This window comes from Arachis duranensis, chromosome 2 (assembly GCF_000817695.3).
Source record: "Arachis duranensis cultivar V14167 chromosome 2, aradu.V14167.gnm2.J7QH, whole genome shotgun sequence".
Classification (NCBI taxonomy): Eukaryota; Viridiplantae; Streptophyta; class Magnoliopsida; order Fabales; family Fabaceae; genus Arachis; species Arachis duranensis.
The window spans coordinates 80,116,483-80,137,425 of NC_029773.3; the positions used below are offsets into that span (position 1 = coordinate 80,116,483).

Consider the following 20,943-nt stretch of genomic DNA (forward strand, 5'->3'; position numbering starts at 1 on the left):
TCCTATTTATTTCCTAAGAAAAGGTTGGGATTATTGAAGTTCAGTTCAATTAGCAAAGATAACAGTTATCAATTATGTTGAACTAAGATAACTCCTGAGTTACTGATTTCTTAACCAAGACCAAAAAGAAAAAAGTAAATTAATTCTACTGGAATGAAAATGTCTTCAGATTGGGAATAATCAATGACATAAATAAAAGAAAGCAATATTAAACTGAAATACCTCAAGGAACATTAAATAAGAAAATCATCATGAATGTGGCATAAGCCAAATAGGCAACATAACTAATATAAGCATTAAAGTATCTGAGAATAAGAGATAAATATAAAGTAAAAGAACATTGAACCTAGGATCGAGAGTCACTCCTAAAACTAAGAGAAGTCCTAAATCCTAATCCTAAAGAGAGAGGAGAGAACCTCTCTCCCACTAAACCTAAATCATTGAAAGTGAATAAAAATTTGAGATTCTTTGAATGGATGCATTCCCACATTTCATAACCTCTGGTCTATGCCTTCTGGACTTGAATTTGGGCCAAAAAGGGCTTCAGAATCCGCTATGAGCGTTTTCTGCAATTTCTGGTGCGTGGCCTCTGTCACGCGTCCACGTGGGTCACGCGGTCGCGTCGATTGGAGTTTTTCTTGTCGCGCGGTCGCGTCAATCATGTGGCCGCGTCGCTGCTTCTTCGCTCTTGGCACACGGTCGCGTCGTCCATGCGGCCGCGTCGCTGCCAGTTTCTCCGAAACTCCGTTTTGTGCTTTCCTTCCATTTTTGCATGTTTCCTTTCCATCCTTTAAGTCATTCCTACCTTAGAAGATCTGAAACTAGTCAACACACTAATCACGACATCGAATGGAAATAAAGGTAATTAAAATAATTAATTTTAAAGCATAGGAAACATGTTTTTCACATACATCACATAATAAGGAAGGGAAAGTAAAACCATACAATTAATGTGAATAAGTGGGTGAAGGATTGAATAAATCAATCAAACTAAGCACAAAATATATCACAAAATATGGGTTTATCAACCTCCCCACACTTAAACAATAGCATGTCCTCATGCTATATCCAAGGTAAAAAGTAAGGTTGAAGTGGTGGAATGCCATGCAATGCAATTCTAATCTAAATGCAACTAACTAAATGCATGATGCAATTCTAATTTATTCACTCATATATAAAGCTTACATGTAGTTAAATTAATTCACATTCCCAAGGGATCATATATATATATAGCCAACCCTAGATAATGTTAAAGCACTTTTACACTTGAGATGGGAAGAAAATTATTTTATAAGCTTGCAAGACAATTAACAAATTAAGCATAGATATATGTTAATGAGTTATTGAACCCTCACTGGATTTTGTGTTTACTCTCTAATCACTCAGTGTTTATTGGGTTGATCACTCTATTCTTCTTTTTATCCTTGCTTTCTATAACTTTGTTCTTCTTCAAACCAATCAACAATTATAAAATATAGACATATCAAAAATCATGAGATCTTTAATTAAGGTAGTAATGGGGCCAAGGTAAAGGTAAGGGTATATGTATAAGGCAAAGTGAGCTAATAAGTGAATCCTTGATTAGTCTAAGATCTCACCTGACATACATATCTTGTAAAGTAGAACTTCTTCACCTAATTCCCACATTTTTCCACTTTTTATGTTACATGCTCATGTTGTAATTTGTCCCATGTGCATTGCTTTATTTTGCAGTTGGGGAATTCTTTTGTATCCCCTTAAAAAAAATTTTTTTCTACACATGGCAATTAATTTATTTCAACTTCACATGAGCATGTTTCCCAAATTATTTTCACATGAATTGTTTAATTTAATTTCCTACTTTCTATCATTCCACGTTCCCATAAAATTTTCTATACTTAAATATTACACAAAATCTATCTTAAGTTAGCCAAGGATTCAACTTGGGATTTTTATTTTGTTTTGCTGCTTAAGGCTAGTAATGTGGTTATAAAACAGAAGGGATTAAAAGGCTCAAGGGGGCTAACAAAGGTGATGTAAAAGGTAGGCTTTATTTGGGATAAGTGAGTTAAAATCAAACAAGGCCTCAATCACTCTCTTGGTATGTATCTATATTCTATAACTGGACATATAGATTAAAATAAAGCAAAGAACACCAGAATAAAAAAGAAGGATGAAACACACAGGAATAAAATATTATGGTTTAAATGTAGCCATACAATTAAGCTCAAAACTCACAGGCTGTATGTTCTCAAACTCAAAAATCATATATCAATTATGTATGTCATGGAGGTTTAGTTAAAAATTCCCATTATTCTCAATGTAAAATATATTGGATGGCTAAAGTTTTAGTGTTCCTCCTTGATAAAATGTTGTTAACTTAACTACATGATGTAATACTTTATATACAAAGTGTGTGGATTGTTTTGATCTTGTTTAAATTTCCTAGTCTACTCCTTTTATTTTGATCAAATTAAACTTTATATGCCAAAAGGGTAAACTATACTAATTAATCCACATACTCTATAGCTAATAAGTTAGAACTGCAAACTAAACTAAATGGCTAAAATATGAACTAAAGTGCAAAATGCAGAAATAGAGTAAAAATACATGAAAGTAGCAACGTATAAGTACTCGGAAAATAGAAATAAAAATAAAGAGAAAAATACAGAAAAATAGCCAAAATAAAAAAAAGAAGGGTCTGTAGTGGTTCACCAAAATAGTATGCCAGAGATGGCGACCTCCCCACACTTAAAATAAAGCATCGTCCTCGATGCTCACTCAGGCTGGGTGTGAAGGAGTGTCAGCTCCGGAAGGATGGGTAGCTGGAGTCTCTGTGGTGGTGGTCTGAGGATCTGGCTGCTGCAGAGGAGGTGCTGACTGGATAGGGATCTCGAGATCTGCAGCCTGGATATGATGTGGGAGCTCCTGTTGTGGCGCAGCCTGCTCAGTGCCTGCCTGCGCAGTCTCGCTCTGTGGATGGGTCTCCGCCTCGTGCTCATCCGCCTCCTCCTCAGATGGCTCTGATGGTGTGTCAGGCTCAGAGGGGATGTCGCCGCCAGATCGTATCAACAGCTTCAGGTGCTCATAGCGTCGCCAGCTGCGACGCTCAGATCTCTCATACCGGCGCCGGTTGCGGCGCTCCATCCTGTCTAGCTGCTGAAACAAGCGGTGCACTAGGTGATAAACTGGCTCTGAGGCAGGTGGAGGTGTAGTAGTGGTAGCAGGGGTAGCTGTGGAGGAAGAAGGACCAGCGGAAGGTGTGGCTGTCTCATCAGTAGCAGTGAAGGGTGGGGGTCTGTAGCCCAAAGCTAGAAAGTTCCTATTGTGAGGAATAATCTTCCTGCAGTCTGCAGCCGGTGGCTTCTCATCGGCATCCTCCCAAGGCACGTCAGCTCGACGGCCCAGTTGGGTAACCAAATAGGAAAAGGGAAGAGTGCCTCGGACGTGGACCCTGGCCATGTAGGACTGGATAAAGCGTGGCAGGTACAGGTCCTTACCCTCCATCACACACCAAAGGAGGGTGATCATAGCGGCCGATATCACGGTCTCATGGGTACTCGGCATAACATAGTTGCTCAAGATCTGGTGCCATAGCCGAGCCTCACCATTTAAGTAAATCTGCTTGATTCCCTTAGGCATGGTGGTGTCCTGACCCAATTCCCATGGAACAGTCGGGTCAAGGGCAATTCTCGCCTTGACTGCATCCCAATCAAATCGCATAAAGCGCATGTCCTCCTCAGCCCTTTTGTAACCATCAGGTTGATCGGACTTAGGTGGGAGCTGCAAAATGTCCTCAATGGCCTCTTCAGTGACCAGTATCTGCTTGCCTCTTAGGTTCACTGCATCTAGGGAAGTGATGAGTAATTGCAGTAAAATTCTCTTACCCAAGATGCATTGACTTCTGTAAGGTTTCTCTCCAGGAAGAACCAGCCTCTTTCTTTGATTTGATCAGAGGTGTATTGCTGGAGTTCATTTGGGATTTTCAGAGTCCGCTCTAAGTACAGGTGCCTGGAGGTTGCAAACGCCGGATATTTCAACTCGCAGTATCGGTTTGCAAACTTGATGGGATCAGTAGCAGGGAGTAGCTGGTCAGCCTTCTCCTGGGCAAAGTTTTTTTCCCGCCAGGAGGCATCATGCATCAGATCTATGATAGACATAGATGAATCTCCTCTCTTACGTTTGCCAGTGGTAGCCTTTCCTTTTCCCTTTCTCTGGGAATCCTACATCCTGAAAAACAAAAAACCAGGATATAATAAAAATAGGAAAACAAATAGGCAAATAGGTTGATGATGATTCAGATAGAGATAGAAATGGCAAAAAATTGGAATCAAACATCAACAATACAATTTGAGAACCAGGAGATCAAAGAGAATAAGAATGCGTGCCCTGGCATTCATGGATTGGATTGGTGAAAGCTAAGGAAAGCACAGTTGAAAATGCCAAAACCAAGACATGAATGGAAATATTTTACAGAAAATTGGGCAGCATTTCAGCTAAAATTGGACTATCCCAGAAAATAAACAGCAGCAGAATAGTTCATATGAATAAAAAATAAACATAGCTGCAATCACATATAAGGGGTATGAACATGAAAAAGGCAATGTAAAAAGCAGCATGAAACAGGAAATCATAGCATATGAACAATAGCAATATCACAGAAACAGCAGAATTGCGAAAAGCATAAAGCAAGAAACACGAACAGCGCAATTATCAGACCTAAATCCACTAACCACATCCTAGGCTACCTAACAACCTAGAATCCACTACAACATGCATATCTAACTAGCCTAAATATGAACAAAAATAGAAAAATATGAAGTAACTACGAATGGATAGAAGGGTGACGTGATGCGGAACCTGGTAGGCTAATGAAGGAGAGTGGAGGGAGAAGAGGAGAGAGGAGAAGAAGAAAGAGGGGGAAGGAGGAAGGGGGTGGCGTGGCGGTGGGTTCTGGGTGGTCGGCGGGGGCGGTGGTGGCCGGTGGTGGTGGCTGGGTGGTGGTTGGGTGGTGGAGAGGAAGAGAGGGGGGAGAGGGTTTCGGGAGGGGGGTGCGACTGATAGGGTTCGCGTGACAGGGGGTTATAATTTGAATCCACGCGATCGCGTGGAGCACGCGGTTGCGTGGCTGGGATGAAGTGGGGTTGACGTGATCACTTGGGTCGCGTGATCGCGTGGAATGGGTAAAAGAGGGAATGACGCGATCGCCTGAGGCATGCGATCGCGTGGCTGGAAATTGTGCTAAACACACGATTCCAGCATCGTGTCAGCGCAACTCTCTGTCTGTCGTGTCAGCGCAACTCTCATTCTCCTTTTGGGTGGTGTGCAATCCTCTTGACGTGATCGCGTCGCTCACGCTGTCGCATGGGATTAATGTTTGTGCATGTGACGCGATCGCGTCAGGGATGCGATCGCGTGGGTGTTTTGTGCGAAACGCACAATGGCCGCACGATTCCAGCCTAACTTTCTGGGCGTTGGATCTTTTACGCCGATTTCCAGGTCACGCAGACCGCGTGGATGACGCGGACGCGTGGGGGTGTTTTATCGCAACCGACGCGATTGCATGAGTGATGCGGTTGCGTCCCACGCCCTTTTTTTTATGCACGTATGCAAAATGCAATGCCAATATGAATGTTATGTAAAACTCCAGGTTCAATACAATAAAATAAAATAAAACTTGAAACAAATAAAAATGAGGAAGGAACGATCATACCATGGTGGGTTGTCTCCCATTTAGCACTTTTAGTTAAAGTCCTTAAGTTGGACATTTGATGAGCTTCCTGTTATGGCGGCTTATGTTTAAATTCATCCAAAAATCTCCACCAATGTTTGGAATGCCAATAGCCTCCGGGGTCCCAAACTAGGCATGTGAAGCTTCTGAGCAGCTTCAAATAGATTTTCAGACTCCCGGAGTGATAAATATCAGAGTATTTTCCAGGATCCCAAACTTTGGTTCCAAATCCGCCTTTGTTTTGATCTATACTTTTCCATTCGGGCAGTTTGGAAATTAGATTCTCACTAAGATGACCAAACGTTTTCCGAGATCCTATCAAGTGAGCTTGACACCAACTTCTGCACCTCAAATTGAAGTGCAAAACCTCATTGGATCTTGCATACCAGCGATGAGTGCGAGTCATTTTCCTTTTTCTCTTAAAATCGCAAAGAGCTCTAAGCTGGCCATCTGTTTCAAGCAAACCATATTCAAGTGAAAAATTGAAGATAGAGGTCACGGATTTTACCCACTTGAAGTTTGTGTTGAGTGGTAGTGGCCTTGGGGTCAGTGTTTCCAGTGGTTCTGCAAGCTCTACTCCCTTGTGGTCTCCTGTGAATTCCTTCACTTCCTTACAAATTTCTTCAACTTCACCCATGTCTTAATCAAAGTCATTGATATCTTCCTCATCGCTTAAGTCATAATTGGGAGGTTGAGAAAAGACGACCTCTGCATCATCTTCGTATTCACTTGGGGAAGATTCTTCTGTCTCAAAGAATTCACTTGCGGATGCAAGTTCATTGCTAAGAGAACTCGGCTTGTGATCATCATCATTAAGGAAACTTGTATCTTGGGTTATTCCGTCCAGTTCTTCATAAGATATCTACATTGGAGGCTGCGCAACATCCTTGGTAGCATCAATTGTAACATCCTTGACGGAATTTTTCACAACTCTGGATTCAGGTGGCGGGTCAGCATCTCCTAAATCTTCAACCAACTCTTCCTCTTCTATAATGACAGCATCCTCTACTTGTCCCAGTACGAAGTTAGGCTTTATGCTGTCCACCGGAGGTTCTCGTGTCTTCTCCTTAACATATTCTTCATTAGATTCTCCACATGAAGCCATGAGATTCTATTGAGTGTCCGAACGTCTGGAAGATAATTGATTTATTGCTTGCTCCAGTTGATGAAGGGTTGCATTAAATTGGTTTATTGATTCTTCGAGGCGAATCTGTGATTCTGGCTTTGATGGATATGGGCATGGTGTATGGGAGACTGGTGGTTCTTGGGAGTAATTGGATTGGTGTTGGGGTGGATAAGGATCATGTGGTAGTGAATGGTGAAAAGAAGCTTGTGAGTGTGGTGGTTCGAAGTTATGTTGAGAGGATGATCTCTGAGTATAGGGTGGGGCTTGTTGGTAGCTACAAGGCGGTCCACCAAATCTTTCAGCTGGGTATGCATTATAGAATGGTCGTTGTCTTAATAAGGCACACGTTTGCAATTCCCCGGCAACGGCGCCATTTTGACGTTAGGATTTTTGCTAGTAAAGAATTTTATAAAAACAGTCGCATTGTAGATATAGATTCTAAACCAACAGAAATCCCTTCGTGCAAACGTTTTGGTTGTCACAAGTAACAAACCCCTAAATAAATTGATAACCGAGTAATTAAACCTCGGGTCGTCTTCTCAAGGAATTGCAGGGAGGTGTGTTCTTATTATTGGTTATGAAAAAGTGTATTTTGGGGTTGAGAGTGAGGAATGAATATGGCAGATAATTTAAATGGCAATTAAAATAAATAAATACTTTAAAGCAAACCTTTTGGCAAGGTATGAGAAATTGGAAGTCCAGACTTAGTTATTCTTATCAATAATAATGAAATTTGAATCTTAATTCCACTTAGTTAACCTTTGCTAAAGCAAAGGAAAGTCAAGGACTAATTAGTTGACCTTCGAATCCTATTTATTTCCTAAGAAAAGGTTGGAATTATTGAAGTTCAGTTCAATTAGCAAAGATAACAATTATCAATTATGTTGAACTAAGATAACTCCTGAGTTACTGATTTCTTAACCAAGACCAAAAAGGGAAAAGTAAATTAATTCTATTGGAATGAAAATGTCTTCAGATTGGGAATAATCAATGGCATAAATAAAAGAAAGCAATATTAAACTGAAATACCTCAAGGAACATTAAATAAGGAAATCATCATGAATGTGGCTTAAGCCAAATAGGCAACATAATTAATATAAGCATTAAAGTATCTGAGAATAAGAGATAAATATAAAGTAAAAGAACATTGAACCTGGGATCGAGAGTCACTCCTAAAACTAAGAGAAGTCTTAAATCCTAATCCTAAAGAGAGAGGAGAGAACCTCTCTCCCACTAAACCTAAATCATCGAAAGTGAATAAAAATTCGAGATTCTTTGAATGGATGCATTCCCACATTTCATAACCTCTGGTCTATGCCTTCTGGACTTGGATTTGGGCCAAAAAGGGCTTCAGAATCCGCTATGAGCGTTTTCTGTAATTTCTGGTGCGTGGCCTCTGTCATGCGTCCGCGTGGGTCACGCGGTCGCGTCGATTGGAGTTTTCCTTGTCGCGCGGTCGCGTCAGTCATGCGGCCGCGTCATATGCGATTGGCTCAAGATGCGCGTTCGCGTCAGTCATGCGGCCGCGTCGCTGCTTCTTCGCTCTTGGCACGCGGTCGCGTCGTCCATGCGGCCGCGTCGCTGCCAGTTTCTCCGAAACTCCGTTTTGTGCTTTCCTTCCATTTTTGTATGTTTTCTTTCCATCCTTTAAGTCATTCCTACCTTAGAAGATCTGAAACTACTCAACACACTAATCACGTCATCAAATGGAAATAAAGGTAATTAAAATAATTAATTTTAAAGCTTAGGAAACATGTTTTTCACATACATCACATAATAAGGAAGGGAAAGTAAAACCATACAATTAATGTGAATAAGTGGGTGAAGGATTGAATAAATCACTCAAATTAAGCGCAAAATATATCACAAAATATGGGTTTATCAGGGATCATCAGCAAAGGAAAGCAGAATTTCAAAGTCTGAAATAGGAACAGGTATTGGTGTTGTAGATGGAGCCAAAGGTGCTGTGAAAAGAAAATTATTGCTGGTGAGGTTGTTGTTGTTGGAGGCTGGGTTTGAGAGAGGTGAGATTGAGGAAGCTCTTGTTTGTACTTGTGACTGGGAGCTGGTGTTGGACACAATAATGTTAGATGGAGGTGTGAGTATTGGAGTTGGAGTTTGGAGAGAGGAGCTATTTGCAATGTTACAAGAATTGTGTGAGGGTTGAGCAAGGTTTAAGTTTAGTAAAGAAATGACTGGAGGTGAATAAGGATTAGAGATTGAACTAGAATCAACTACCAAATTAAAGGAGGTGCAGAACCAGTTTTGAAAGGAAAATACTGCTCATCAAATACTATATTACTAGTGATCACAACTTTATCTTGTGTAGTAAGGCACTTGTAACCTTTGTGTACTGCACTATAACCCAGAAAACTTCATGAAGATGATCTGAATCCCAATTTGTGCCTATTGTATGGCTTCAAATGTGAAAAACACAAACACCCAAAAATTATTAGGCTTGTGTAACCAAACTCCTTTCCAAATAGCTTCTCAAATGGCGACTGACCATGCAAAATCTGGGTTGGCAACCTGTTTATGAGATGCACTACTGTCATAAAGGCATTTTCCCAATATTTAATTGGCATTCCAGCTCCTGCTAACATTGTTAAACTCTTCTCCACTATGTGCATGTGCTTTCTCTCGACATTGCCATTTCGCTGATGCTCATGCGGACAGGAACATCTATGTAGAATACCCTGCACTTATAAATCCCTGGCTAAGCTCACATACTCAGCAACATTGTCAGACTAAAGCATCTTAATTTTAGAATTTAATTGCAACTCAACCATTTGTTGAAAATATTTAAAAATTGATTTGATTCGATATCGAGTTTTGATGAGATAGAACCAAGTGTATTTATTGCAAGCATCAATAAAGACAACAAAGTAAAAATTTTCATTTAAATCTGGAACAGGAGCAGGGCTCCAAATGTCTGTAGATACTAATTGCAGTGGAGCAGTGTACAAAGAATTTGACGAAGGACAAGGAATACTATAGGACTTTCTAATATAGAAGATGCACAGGGGTTTTTATTCAAAGAAGAAAAAATATTACAAGACTTTAAAATAGAAGAAACAACATTATTTGCGGCATGACCCAATTTGTATTGCGACAAAAGAAATTGGTCAATAGTGGACACGATTGAAACAAAAGCAGCTGATTTATTTAATAGAGTGAAGTTGAGAAACTTGTACATTCCTCTTTCAACTTTTCCATGTATGACAATTTCTTTAGTTTCCCGAGAGTTCACACAACAACCATTAGAGTGAAATTCAAAAAAGACACTATTATCACAACATAATTTATACACACTAAGTAAATTCTTTGTGATATCAGGCACGTGTAGCAACTTCTGCAACAAGAATTCTCTATTACTCAAATCAGTTTTAAAATAAGAATTTCCAATAAGGTTGATGTACAAACTTGATCTATTTCTCACAATTACTTGATTTGTAGCTTCATGCTTTTCTCTCTCAACCAGATTTTGCTTATCAGAAGTCATGTGGTGTGTAGCACCCGAATCTGGATACCAACTCTGATCTTACAATGTTGTAGGCGTAGCCAATACATTGCTCATATCTGCTTGTGAACTTTGTAGATTTTTGTGAGTTTAAGCCTTCATATTGAGCTCTGGAACCTTCTGGCCTTTCATACCTATACCAGGAAATCTTTGCAGTATGCCCTAGCTTATCACACACTTGACAAACAGGTTTGGTACCATTAGTCATCCTTGAACCACTATAATGCTACCTTTCACCAAATCTGGAGCCATCACCACCTTCAAACCTTGAGTCATACCTTGAATCATTATAGAACTAAGTTCTAAACCAGGAGCTGTTACCACCAAATTGTCCATTCTCTTCAAACATGGAACTGTTTCCACCAAATTGTCTATTCTCGTTATAGAAATTTCGACCACCTTTGATGATCTTGCCACCACCTCTACTCCTGTAGTCTCCTCTGAAACTGCCTCTTGTGTTATAGTTCTAAGAATATCCTGGTGCACTTTGTGCCACATTTGTTTGTATAAACGATTATGGTTTTCTTATCCTTTCTAACATACTCTCATGAGTCAATAACAAAGTCTCTAATTCTCCCACTGAAATACTCACTAGTCTTGCCATAACTGAAATAATTACAAATCTATATTTTTTAGTTAACCCATTCAACAAAGCATTAACATGATCACTTTCATGCATCGGTTCTCCTACTGAAGCTAGAGCATCAATTGTTCTTTTTAAGGATAACACATACTCATTTACAAATCTTATGTTTCTGTTGCATTATTCTTAGCTCGAATGTGTGAAGAAAAATGATCATCTAATCTTTTTCAAATATCATATGAATAGATGTATCCTACCATTCAAGTCGTGAAAGGATTGGTCATCAAAGCAAGCCAAGATTTGAGCAACGCATCCAGTCTCTTCCAAGCAGCAAATTCTGGTGTCACTTGTTCCGATCCGTCAAACCTTAGAAGAATTCCCTCTCCTGTGATATAATGAAGCACATTGTGACCGTCAATCGTTGATTCGGCCTAATCTTTTCACTGTAAGAAGTTGTCATCATCGAGTTTCTTATAAATTGAGAAGAAGTGAAATTCTTTGGAGCTATACTTGATTGATTCACTGAGTTTTCAGCTTGTGTATTGTATTTGCCATTGAATTGAATGGAGAGAGCTTTGATACCATGAAGGATGTCAGGCTCAACACGAGAAGAAGAAAACGAAAAAAGAATATGCAGTGTGAAAAGAGAGTGAAAACAAAGAGAGAGAGAGAACTTCTTCTTCTTCTAAATTGGTAAAGTGAGAGTTTAACTAAATAGTGATTAACTTTGGTACTTATAGCAAGAGAGTGCCAGCTGTCATACTATAAATCACACAAACTAAACTAACTAATTTTGTTAACAATCACAAAACTAATCACAAGCTAACTAACAACAATGCTAACAATCACAAACTAACTAACTATCAGCATCATTAACCAATTTTATTAACAGCAACACTAGCACTAACCAAACTAACCAATTATGTTTAGTTAGTTTACTCTGTCAGCATCATCAGTCACGGTGAAGGTTATCATGCTGGAGTTCTACCACGTCGTTGTTGCTTGTGCGCAGCTCAATAAATAGTGCCATAGTTATTTCTCCTATTGGGCAAATCTCAAACAAATTGAGGAAACTGCAGGTAACATCTCATGTAGTCTCCTTCTTATTGGTAACTGATTATGAAATACTCTCCATAGAAAAACTTTGATCTTTGCCTCTTTGGTGGGTATTTTAAGTCCCACAAGGAAGACCAACGTCTCTTCGACTTACATTGTTTAAAGTAATTCTAACTGTGGATGGTGAAATTTGTGGGCAACCTTGTAACCCAAAGCAATAGTGTACAAACCCTTCTTCTCGAGTGATCGGGTAGGTTTGTCTTCCCATTCAATGATTTTTGTTTGTAAAATTGCATGTGCAATTTCTTGGCTGAATTATGCTATCACTACTTGATGATTCCATTCTTTGTGATCTATCATTAGCTATTCAACCTATTTTGCTTGTTGTGCATTGTTTGTCTGAATAATTGTGGCCAATGATGGATAATTTTCAATCGAAGCATCTATCAACACCTTCATTGAATTCCTCCTCCCTATCCTCCAAACAAGCCCTTTTTTAATCACTTTTCTTTCTTCTAGCAAACTCCTCCACCACAACGAGGTTATTACCTGATTTAGCCCTTAAAAAGTTTCAATACCTGAAGTATTTGTTTTTGCATACTCTGTAGATTAAAGAATTAGGCTTGTTCAACAACCTAAAACCATGTTTTCTGAGCGTAGCCATATTGAATGCTTTGAGGTTCTTAAAATTTAAACCATCGAGACTTTGGTCAACAAATAACAGCTCATTTCACACAGTGCATCTTCCTTTTCTATCCTCTCTGTCCCTACCAAAACTACATAATCATTTTATGGATTTCATCCATTAAAGTCTTTGGGAGCTTAAAACAACTCAATGTATAAATAGAAATAAGAATTGTTTCTAATGTTAAAGTTTCTTAAAAGCTCTATCCTTAATATAGTTAAAAGTATTCTTCTTGGACTTGTGAACAATGAAGAGGAGATCCAAATATATGTCATGTTTCCTATATGGGGGACTTGTAGAACATTCACCAACTGATTCCTTATGTCTTCGGTGTGTTATAGCTAAAACATACTAATGACTTGCTTAATGACTTGGTCACTAATGTTGTAATAGAAATGTAACACATTTAACAAATGCTGAAAATCCTCCTTTGTAGTTCTACTAAATAAAATTGAGTTCGTAAAGAATAAGTGACTAATAGCTGGGCATCTGTAATTAAGTCTCAAGCCAACAATTTCTTATCCCCCTAAAAGCAGCTTATAAAAATATGCTCTAGGTTAAAAGTTGGCCAGCAAGAATAAATTGTCCTAGTCTTATAATACTAATGATATATAAAATACCAATTTTATGATATATATATTATATAATGTCTAACTTTTGCTTAATTTATTTTTTATAATAAATTTTAAATATTTAAAAATAATTTATTTTTATATTTTATAATAAAATATTAAATTTGATTTTTTATAAATTAGATATCACCTTTTAAATATCATAATCATTATATAAAATATCTAAATTATTCTTAAGTATAATTTTAGCTTAGGTTTTTTTGACGTTTCACACGTACATATCTAACTAATAAATTGTATCTTGTATCCAGTGGCGGATTGATGGAGGTTTAAGGTGGTTATATGATCTCCCCCAAATTTTTTTAAAAAAAATTAGTAGTAGTAAATAATATTAAGTAGTTTTTATATATGATGTTGATTAAAAAAAAGATATATTAAAGAATTTTGTAAATTAAAATCTAACTAAAATTTACAATATGTATTGGGCTATTATTTATTGGCTCTTACTAATAAATAACTCATTCTAATAATTAATAAAAATAATACTATTATACTAACTCAGTAGCTTATATTAGTAATTAAAATAGTCCATCTCCCAACAAAATTTCAATTGATATGTAATGACTAATTTCCTATTCCATCGAATTCAAACTATCACAGCAGGGTTGCGGGTGCACACTTTTCTCTCCTAGTGGCTCTCACTTATAACATTATGAATTTAATGTGGTTAAAGCTCCAAATTTAAAATTTGTCTATTTTTGTTGAATTATATCAAAAATTGACAGAGATAAAAAAAATCAAATATCTATCTTTTAATTGATAGATTAATTCGTTTTATTTTTTTTTTTGTGACAGCAATAACAAATGAATGGATTTTTTCTACTATAAAAATTATTAAAATAAGACTTTAAAATACGATGAAAGATGAATTTTTAGTGAATTATATAATTGTATATATTGCAAAGGAGATTGCTTCAAAATTCACTTCAAAAATGATAATTGATGATTTTAGTTTAATGAAACATCATCAAGCAAGTTTAAAAATACAAAAATCTTAAAGTATGTAATTAAATATTAACTTTTATATAATATAATTATTCTTTTAATATATATGCTATGAATCATATTTTAATAATTTTTGTTATATTATATTTTAATTTATTTTGTATTTAATTGGTCCCTCTTATGAAATTTCTGATGCGCCACTGACTGTACCAGTATATTGTATTTTTCTTTTTGTAAGGAGGAAGGAAATGGAGATGGCCCAGATGACACAAAGAGTTTCCTACTTTCCTATGACAAAAATAGGGTGAGAAAGGAAGAGTTTGGGCTCGAAGACGGGGATCGGGAATCAAAGAGGAATCCCTTGCCCCTGCCCAAGTGACATCCTAAAGGTAAATTGCTCCCAGAGATTGGAGAGAAGTGTTTCACTGAATAATAATACCATATACTATTGATTAACTAATTAGAAAGGGAGAGACTCTTGAATATAAGAGGAGCTCAAAACAAAAAGAAAGGAGTGACTAAGTTGTTGTTGTAACCGAATAACAACTCTAAAAATAGAACAATAGATCCGTTACAAATTGGTAATATACCCAAAATATTGTGTCTACAAAGCTCACAACAATATACTTACTCTAATAGAGTGGCAAAGATGAATAACTCGGAGGAAACAGAGATATAGAAAAACTGATTCATTAAAAACGACAAATCTGGCGAAAACTTCTAAGAATTTTCAATTTTCCTTTCCATAAACAGAAGCATAAGCCATTTGTATTTATGAAGATCACATTTATGTTTATATTTACGTTCTTAGTACTCTGCTATTGATGGGGTATAAGGACCTGTCTGTAACTACCTCATGCCAAAAATGCTCTAAGAATTACAGAAGAATTTCTAACCGTGATCACTCTAAAAGGCTGTCAATTGGGAAGATAATTTTGGATGTATATTAATGAATGCATGTTCAAATTTGGTGAAGGTACCACACTGATTTGGTAAAGTGAATTGCTCTTAGAGAGAAGAAGGTTTCATTGAGTAATACCTCATATTGATTCGTTCAACTAACTACAAATAGAGAGTCACCTTCAATATAAGAGGTGCTCAAAACAGAGAGAGGATCGAGTAACTAGAACAATTGTTGTAACAAAAAATTACAAGTCTAAAATGAGAACAACAAGCAATTATGCTTCGTTACTTTCTACTACAACAAGAAGTACCCCGTTGTTCTGGAGATTGGAATCTCCTTCAAAGATTGTTGTCAAATGTTCTTCTCTCGTTGCATGTTCTGAAATTGGCTCTATTTCATGATCATGCTCTGATATTTGCTCCATCTCAATTTCCTTATCCTCTTCGGGAACCTCTGGCCCTTGGTTAGTTGCCGAATTTTGCTCAACGCCATTTGCATCTTCAAAGTCTGATTCTAGACCATCATCAACCAATATTTGCTCCATCATTGTTTCTTCTTCTTCGTCCTCCGGAAATTCATTATTGTGCACAAACATGTAATAATAAACTAAAAAAACGACAAGAGACACAATATTGAGTATTGCTAATATGAGAAAATATCTGTCCAAATGGCGGCTAGCGGTGTTGTTTGATTCATAAAGCCAGCCGTCGAAAATCAAGAACCATGGTATGCTCAAGAGTTTTCCTAAACCATTCACCAGATTACTGAATGGCTCAGCAAAGTTACTAACAGATTTTGATGCATAGTTCTCGAATAACTTGGATAGACCGCCTTCAACAAGCGCTTCCGCCATTCCTAACAACAGAAATTGTGGAATCAAGACCAGTTTACTCATAATTCCTGTCGAATACAGTATATGATTTTCCACTCTCCATGCGAAGACACAAGAAATCGCAGCAAGAAACATTCCAATACCAATCTTCACGGTCGTTGAATCTTTTATTTTTCTCTTGGCTCCAAATTTGATGATGATCTTGCTGATCTTCTTAGCCACATGAGGTTCTTCCACTATCTGGAAAAGCAATGGTATTACCATCTCAGTCATGGTGGTCTTGAGTAAGAAGAGACCGGAAATGTCATTAGGCGTGAAACTTTTCAAACTGCTCGCTTGTGAAACAAAAAAAGTGTTCCCAGAAGCCGCAACAAAACTGTAAGGGAATAAGCAAAACCCCCAACAGAGCAACAACACAATGCTCTTGGCTTCTCTAACTTCCTTAACTGTGCAAAGCTCCCTTTTCGTCTCTTGCATATGGGGACTAACATCATGATTTTCACTTTGTTTCTGGTCAATTATAGCTGCTTTTTCCGACCATCCAAACCCCCAAGGTACTCGCGGTAACAACCTTACAACCCGGTCTTGGCCATGGTTAGCCTCATAGAGATGTCCCTGCTTATAATTCTTCCAGTAATATCCATCTTCTGTGGTTAAATATGCCAAAATCCTTTTCCTATAAGCTGCTTTGCACACTCTACAAAACTTGCCAACATTGCTTTCAGGAAGCAAATCTTCATGGTTGTACCATGCATATCCAAAGTAGAACAACATATAGCTCCCTACCATGAATGGTGACACAAATCTAATGCCGTGCCACGGATTATCACCAGCAACTACAGAGCAAATAACGACTGCGCCAAACGAACAAAAACATAGAAAGATCGTCCACGCAAAAGAGATATAGTATAGCCTTGCATTGTTGTTTATGCTTTGTTGTCCTAACTCTTCTTTTTTAGCTCTCGCTATCTCCTCCAAATGAGAGTCGAAAAAATCTTGGGACAAACATTTACCGGCGATGTTTCCCATTGTAAGAAGAGCAATTGCTACAATGACCATATAATATTCGAAGTACTTGCGATCTGACATTGAAGATTTGATAAATAACAATGTTATTGTAAAAAAAAAACATTAGCCAACAAATCTGATATATAAATACATAGATTGTGTTCACATCTTTTAAATATATATTTAGTATTCTAATGCACACGCATAACTAATTAAAATATTTTCCTTCGTTCATTGTGTAAATATCTAAGTGATTTAATCGGTTCATTTGAAGATAATTAAAATCTAAGAGATATCTCCTATAAATCTTTTGTTTTAGAAACTATAAAGTAACCTTCAAAAAACAGTTCTTATTCAGTTATTTCAATTATATAAAAGGAATAAGTTATAAATCACATTTTCAGAATCTGAAGAGGAAAAAAAGAGACTATCTTAATACAACTTATCATATGATATGATCACCAGTTTTGTACAATTATTATATGAAAATTTTATTACTGTTTACATAGTCTAACTTTAAATGTAATTTCAATATCCTTAGCTTCTTTAATTTATTTGAGTAATAATTTAAAGACCTAATTTATAAGGAAAACTCACTAAAAATTAAAGGATATTAAACTATTATTTATTTTATAATATACCGTATTTAGTTTGATATACATGGGGAACTAAATTAGCAAATAATACTAATATTTTTACCCGTAATAATATTATAGGAATATAAATCTTTTAAAATTATGTTGGTTTTGTCATGACATTATAAATTATGGTACAAAAGATTTATAAAATTAAATTACTTTTACAAAACTGTCATAGGTAAAAGTCCCCGTCGGCTAAGAAGACCAAACTCTCCATAGATAAAAACAAATCAAATAATATGATTTTTAGTTATTATTTTCATGTATGTGAAAGAGTTTAATTTTTTATTAATAATTAATTTTAACATTCATTATCTAAAATTTAAAAGAATTTAATGTATATACTTTTACATTTGATTAGGTATTAATTCTGTTGTACAAATAAAAATAAGTAATTTTTATGCTTGTTATTTAAAAATAATATTTTTTCTCTATGTATATAAAAATATAATTAGATATTAGCATAAAAAAAATTATATTGATAGTTATAAATTAACACAAAATTAATTTTTTTTTAAACAATTAAATATTGATTCTAACTTTTAATCACAACATAAGTATTTTCTCTAAATTATATGTAATAAATATTTGAAAGAAAAGATTTAAAAATATAGATTAGAAAGGTAAGCAGTAAAAATTTAAAACTAAATAAAAAATATGCATATAATAATATTTTTAATTTAAATTATATTATTTTATTAATTTTACTTTTTGTAGAACAGAAAAGTAGAGAAAAATAGAGAATGAGAGAAAAAAGAGAGAAAGATAAATCAGAAAAATGAGAGAGGGAGTTTGTTAATTTTAAAAAGAAAATTTTATTTTAATTGTAATGAAAAAATATCTAGTGACATATTTTGGTTTGTAAAAAATATAAAATATAAATTACAAATTATATTTAGAGTGGAAAGAATAGAGAAAAATAGAAAAAAAGGAGAGAGGTAGATAAGAGAATGTAAAAAAGGAATTTATTAATTTTGGAGAAAAATATTTTCTTTCAATTTTAATAAGAGAGTGTCATTTGATACATTTTAGTTATTAAATTAGTTAGTAATATATAATATATAATATAGTTATATTTTAATTTTAATTTTAATTTTGATTTTATTTAAATACAATTAGAGAATGTCATATTACATAATTTGATAGTCAAATTTATAATTAGTCATTGATAATAATATATAAGAAATATATATTAGGTGAAGGAATAAGAGAGATAGAGAGAAGGGGAAGAAAGAACTCTTTAATTTTAAAAAGAAAGAGATTTGATTTTAGTTGTAACGAGAAAATGACATATGACACATTTTAATTATAAAATTAGTAATATATAAAAAATAATAAATATAAATAATCAATTTATCTTTGTAGTAAAAAATTCTAATTTTTTTTTATTATGTATTTTTAGCTTAAACTTCTAACTTTAATTATTTCTTAAAAAATAAACAATCTTTTTTACACAGAAGGATTTTACGATGTTTCAATGCTCTACAAAATTACTGCTACGACAAACGAACAGGAGCTTCATAATAATAACTAATTAAGTTTATATATTTTTCATAAAATAAATATTTGAGGAATTTGAAATTTTTGGTTTTTTTAATATAAATTTTCAGTGTTTAATGTGTTAACTTGTGTTTTCACTTGTTAGCTAAATCTTTAACCAAAAATATTTACGAATTAATATTTTTTATTAATATTTATCAACATTTTAAATTAATACTTTATTTTTATATTATTTAAAATTTATGATTTAAAATTTAATATAAAATTTTTTTTATTAATTAAATATTGGTTAAAAATATAAATTTTGTTCATCATGTCATATTTAATTAAAAAATAATATTAAAGAGTCAATATTTTTCAGTCAACATCGATTAACTTAAAATTTTTTACTTCAAATAATAAATTCTTTAACTTTAGAATTCTAAATTATAAACCTTAAAAATAATGACTAATATTAGTTTAACTATCAGTTTTGTTCGCTCTATTTTGTCTTAATTGAAATAGTAATACGAATCTAATAGTAATTAACTACCATGGTGGAGGCACTTGCACAAAAACTTATTGCAGTGAAACTGCCGGTGTAGGCTTCTGACATTAGATAAGCAATCACGACAAACAAACATGACAAGCCATCTTGCATATTTCTAACCATAGTACTACCCCTTTCACTATTCATTGACTCTTTGAGATAGTCCATCATCGTAGAATTTAGCCAATTTTCCATGAGGTTGTAGCTTATCAGCAAACCTGAAACGTAAAATTACCCAATTGATGGGGAGAGAGACAGAGAACAAGGAAATAATTAGATATTTTAAATAAAATTTTAGGAATAAAATCCACTTATATGAGTAATATTTCGAAGATCAATTAAAGACTTATTTAAAAGAAAGTAGAGATGTTAAAAAGAATACCTAACATGAAAAATGGAGCTGGTTGTGGCTTCAGTAACTTGTGAAACTTCATCATCACCGAAACTAAGATGCCGAGTTTCAATTCATGCAATATTAAGAAATTATATAGAGAGGTGAAGTGGTGAACCGTGTCGGAATTAATTGCTCCGATATCATATGAAGATTCTCGGTAGCTCTCGCATTCTTACTGGTTACTTTCCCTTCTCAAATACCAATAGAAAAAGTTGAATTGTTAGGTGGTTCCAACAGTTACAATTTATCACTAGAGTACCTGAGCATTTTCCCCTTATTAGTAATAACTTCCAGGCAGTCCTTTTGACCACAACGAGCAGGGGCATGTGAAACCTAGGGTGTTTGCGGTGCGGTTTGGATCGGTTTTGAATCAAAAACTCATCCGATCCGAACACTAATTTTACTTGCGGTGTGGTTTGGATTGGATGATGTTTTAAAAAAAATCCGATCCGATCCGATCCAATTTCAAGCGGTTTGGATTGGATTGGATTTGCGGTTTTGTAAATTAAAAAAATTAAATACATATAACAAGTCTTAACATTAATAAATTAAACATGTTATAAGTATAATTATAAATATAATAATAAAATAATAATATTATAGCACATTGTGCGGTTTGGATTGAATTGGATCGGTTTTGAAAAGTAGATCCAAAATCCGATCCGATCCAGCGGTTTGTAAAAAATAAAATCCAATCAGATCTAAATTAGTGCGGTTTTAATCGGTTTCAGTTTGAATTAGATTGAATGAGCGGTTTAATTTGGATCGGTTTGAATTTGAACACCTCTAGACTGAAACCTGCTATTTTATGTTCAAAACATACTACATATATACTAAAATTAATGCTAAAATTATTTATTAATATAAAATATATATTAAAA

General features: G+C 35.1%; 2 protein-coding genes across 4 annotated transcripts in view; one reads left to right on the top strand and one right to left on the bottom strand.

The window, feature by feature from the left end:
• LOC127744749 (uncharacterized) overlaps positions 1–15,854 on the top strand; it is a 21,391-nt gene extending 5,537 nt beyond the window's left edge. The window contains exon 3 of one of the 3 annotated variants that reach the window (XR_008005775.1): positions 11,186–11,379. Coding sequence is in view for 2 of the 3 variants with exons in the window: in XM_052256997.1 (XP_052112957.1) it covers positions 14,496–14,636 (141 nt within the window). In the remaining variant the exon portion in view is untranslated. Of the gene's footprint in view, positions 1–11,185; positions 11,380–14,470 lie in introns of those variants that run through there. The other 2 variants (XM_052256997.1, XM_052256999.1) reach the window with 2 other exon arrangements.
• On the bottom strand, positions 15,436–17,082 carry LOC107475251 (protein NRT1/ PTR FAMILY 5.4-like). The gene has a single exon (XM_016094883.1). It carries the CDS (start codon positions 17,080–17,082, stop codon positions 15,436–15,438), a length of 1,647 nt encoding a protein of 548 aa, XP_015950369.1.
• Positions 17,083–20,943: the final 3,861 nt, after the last annotated feature.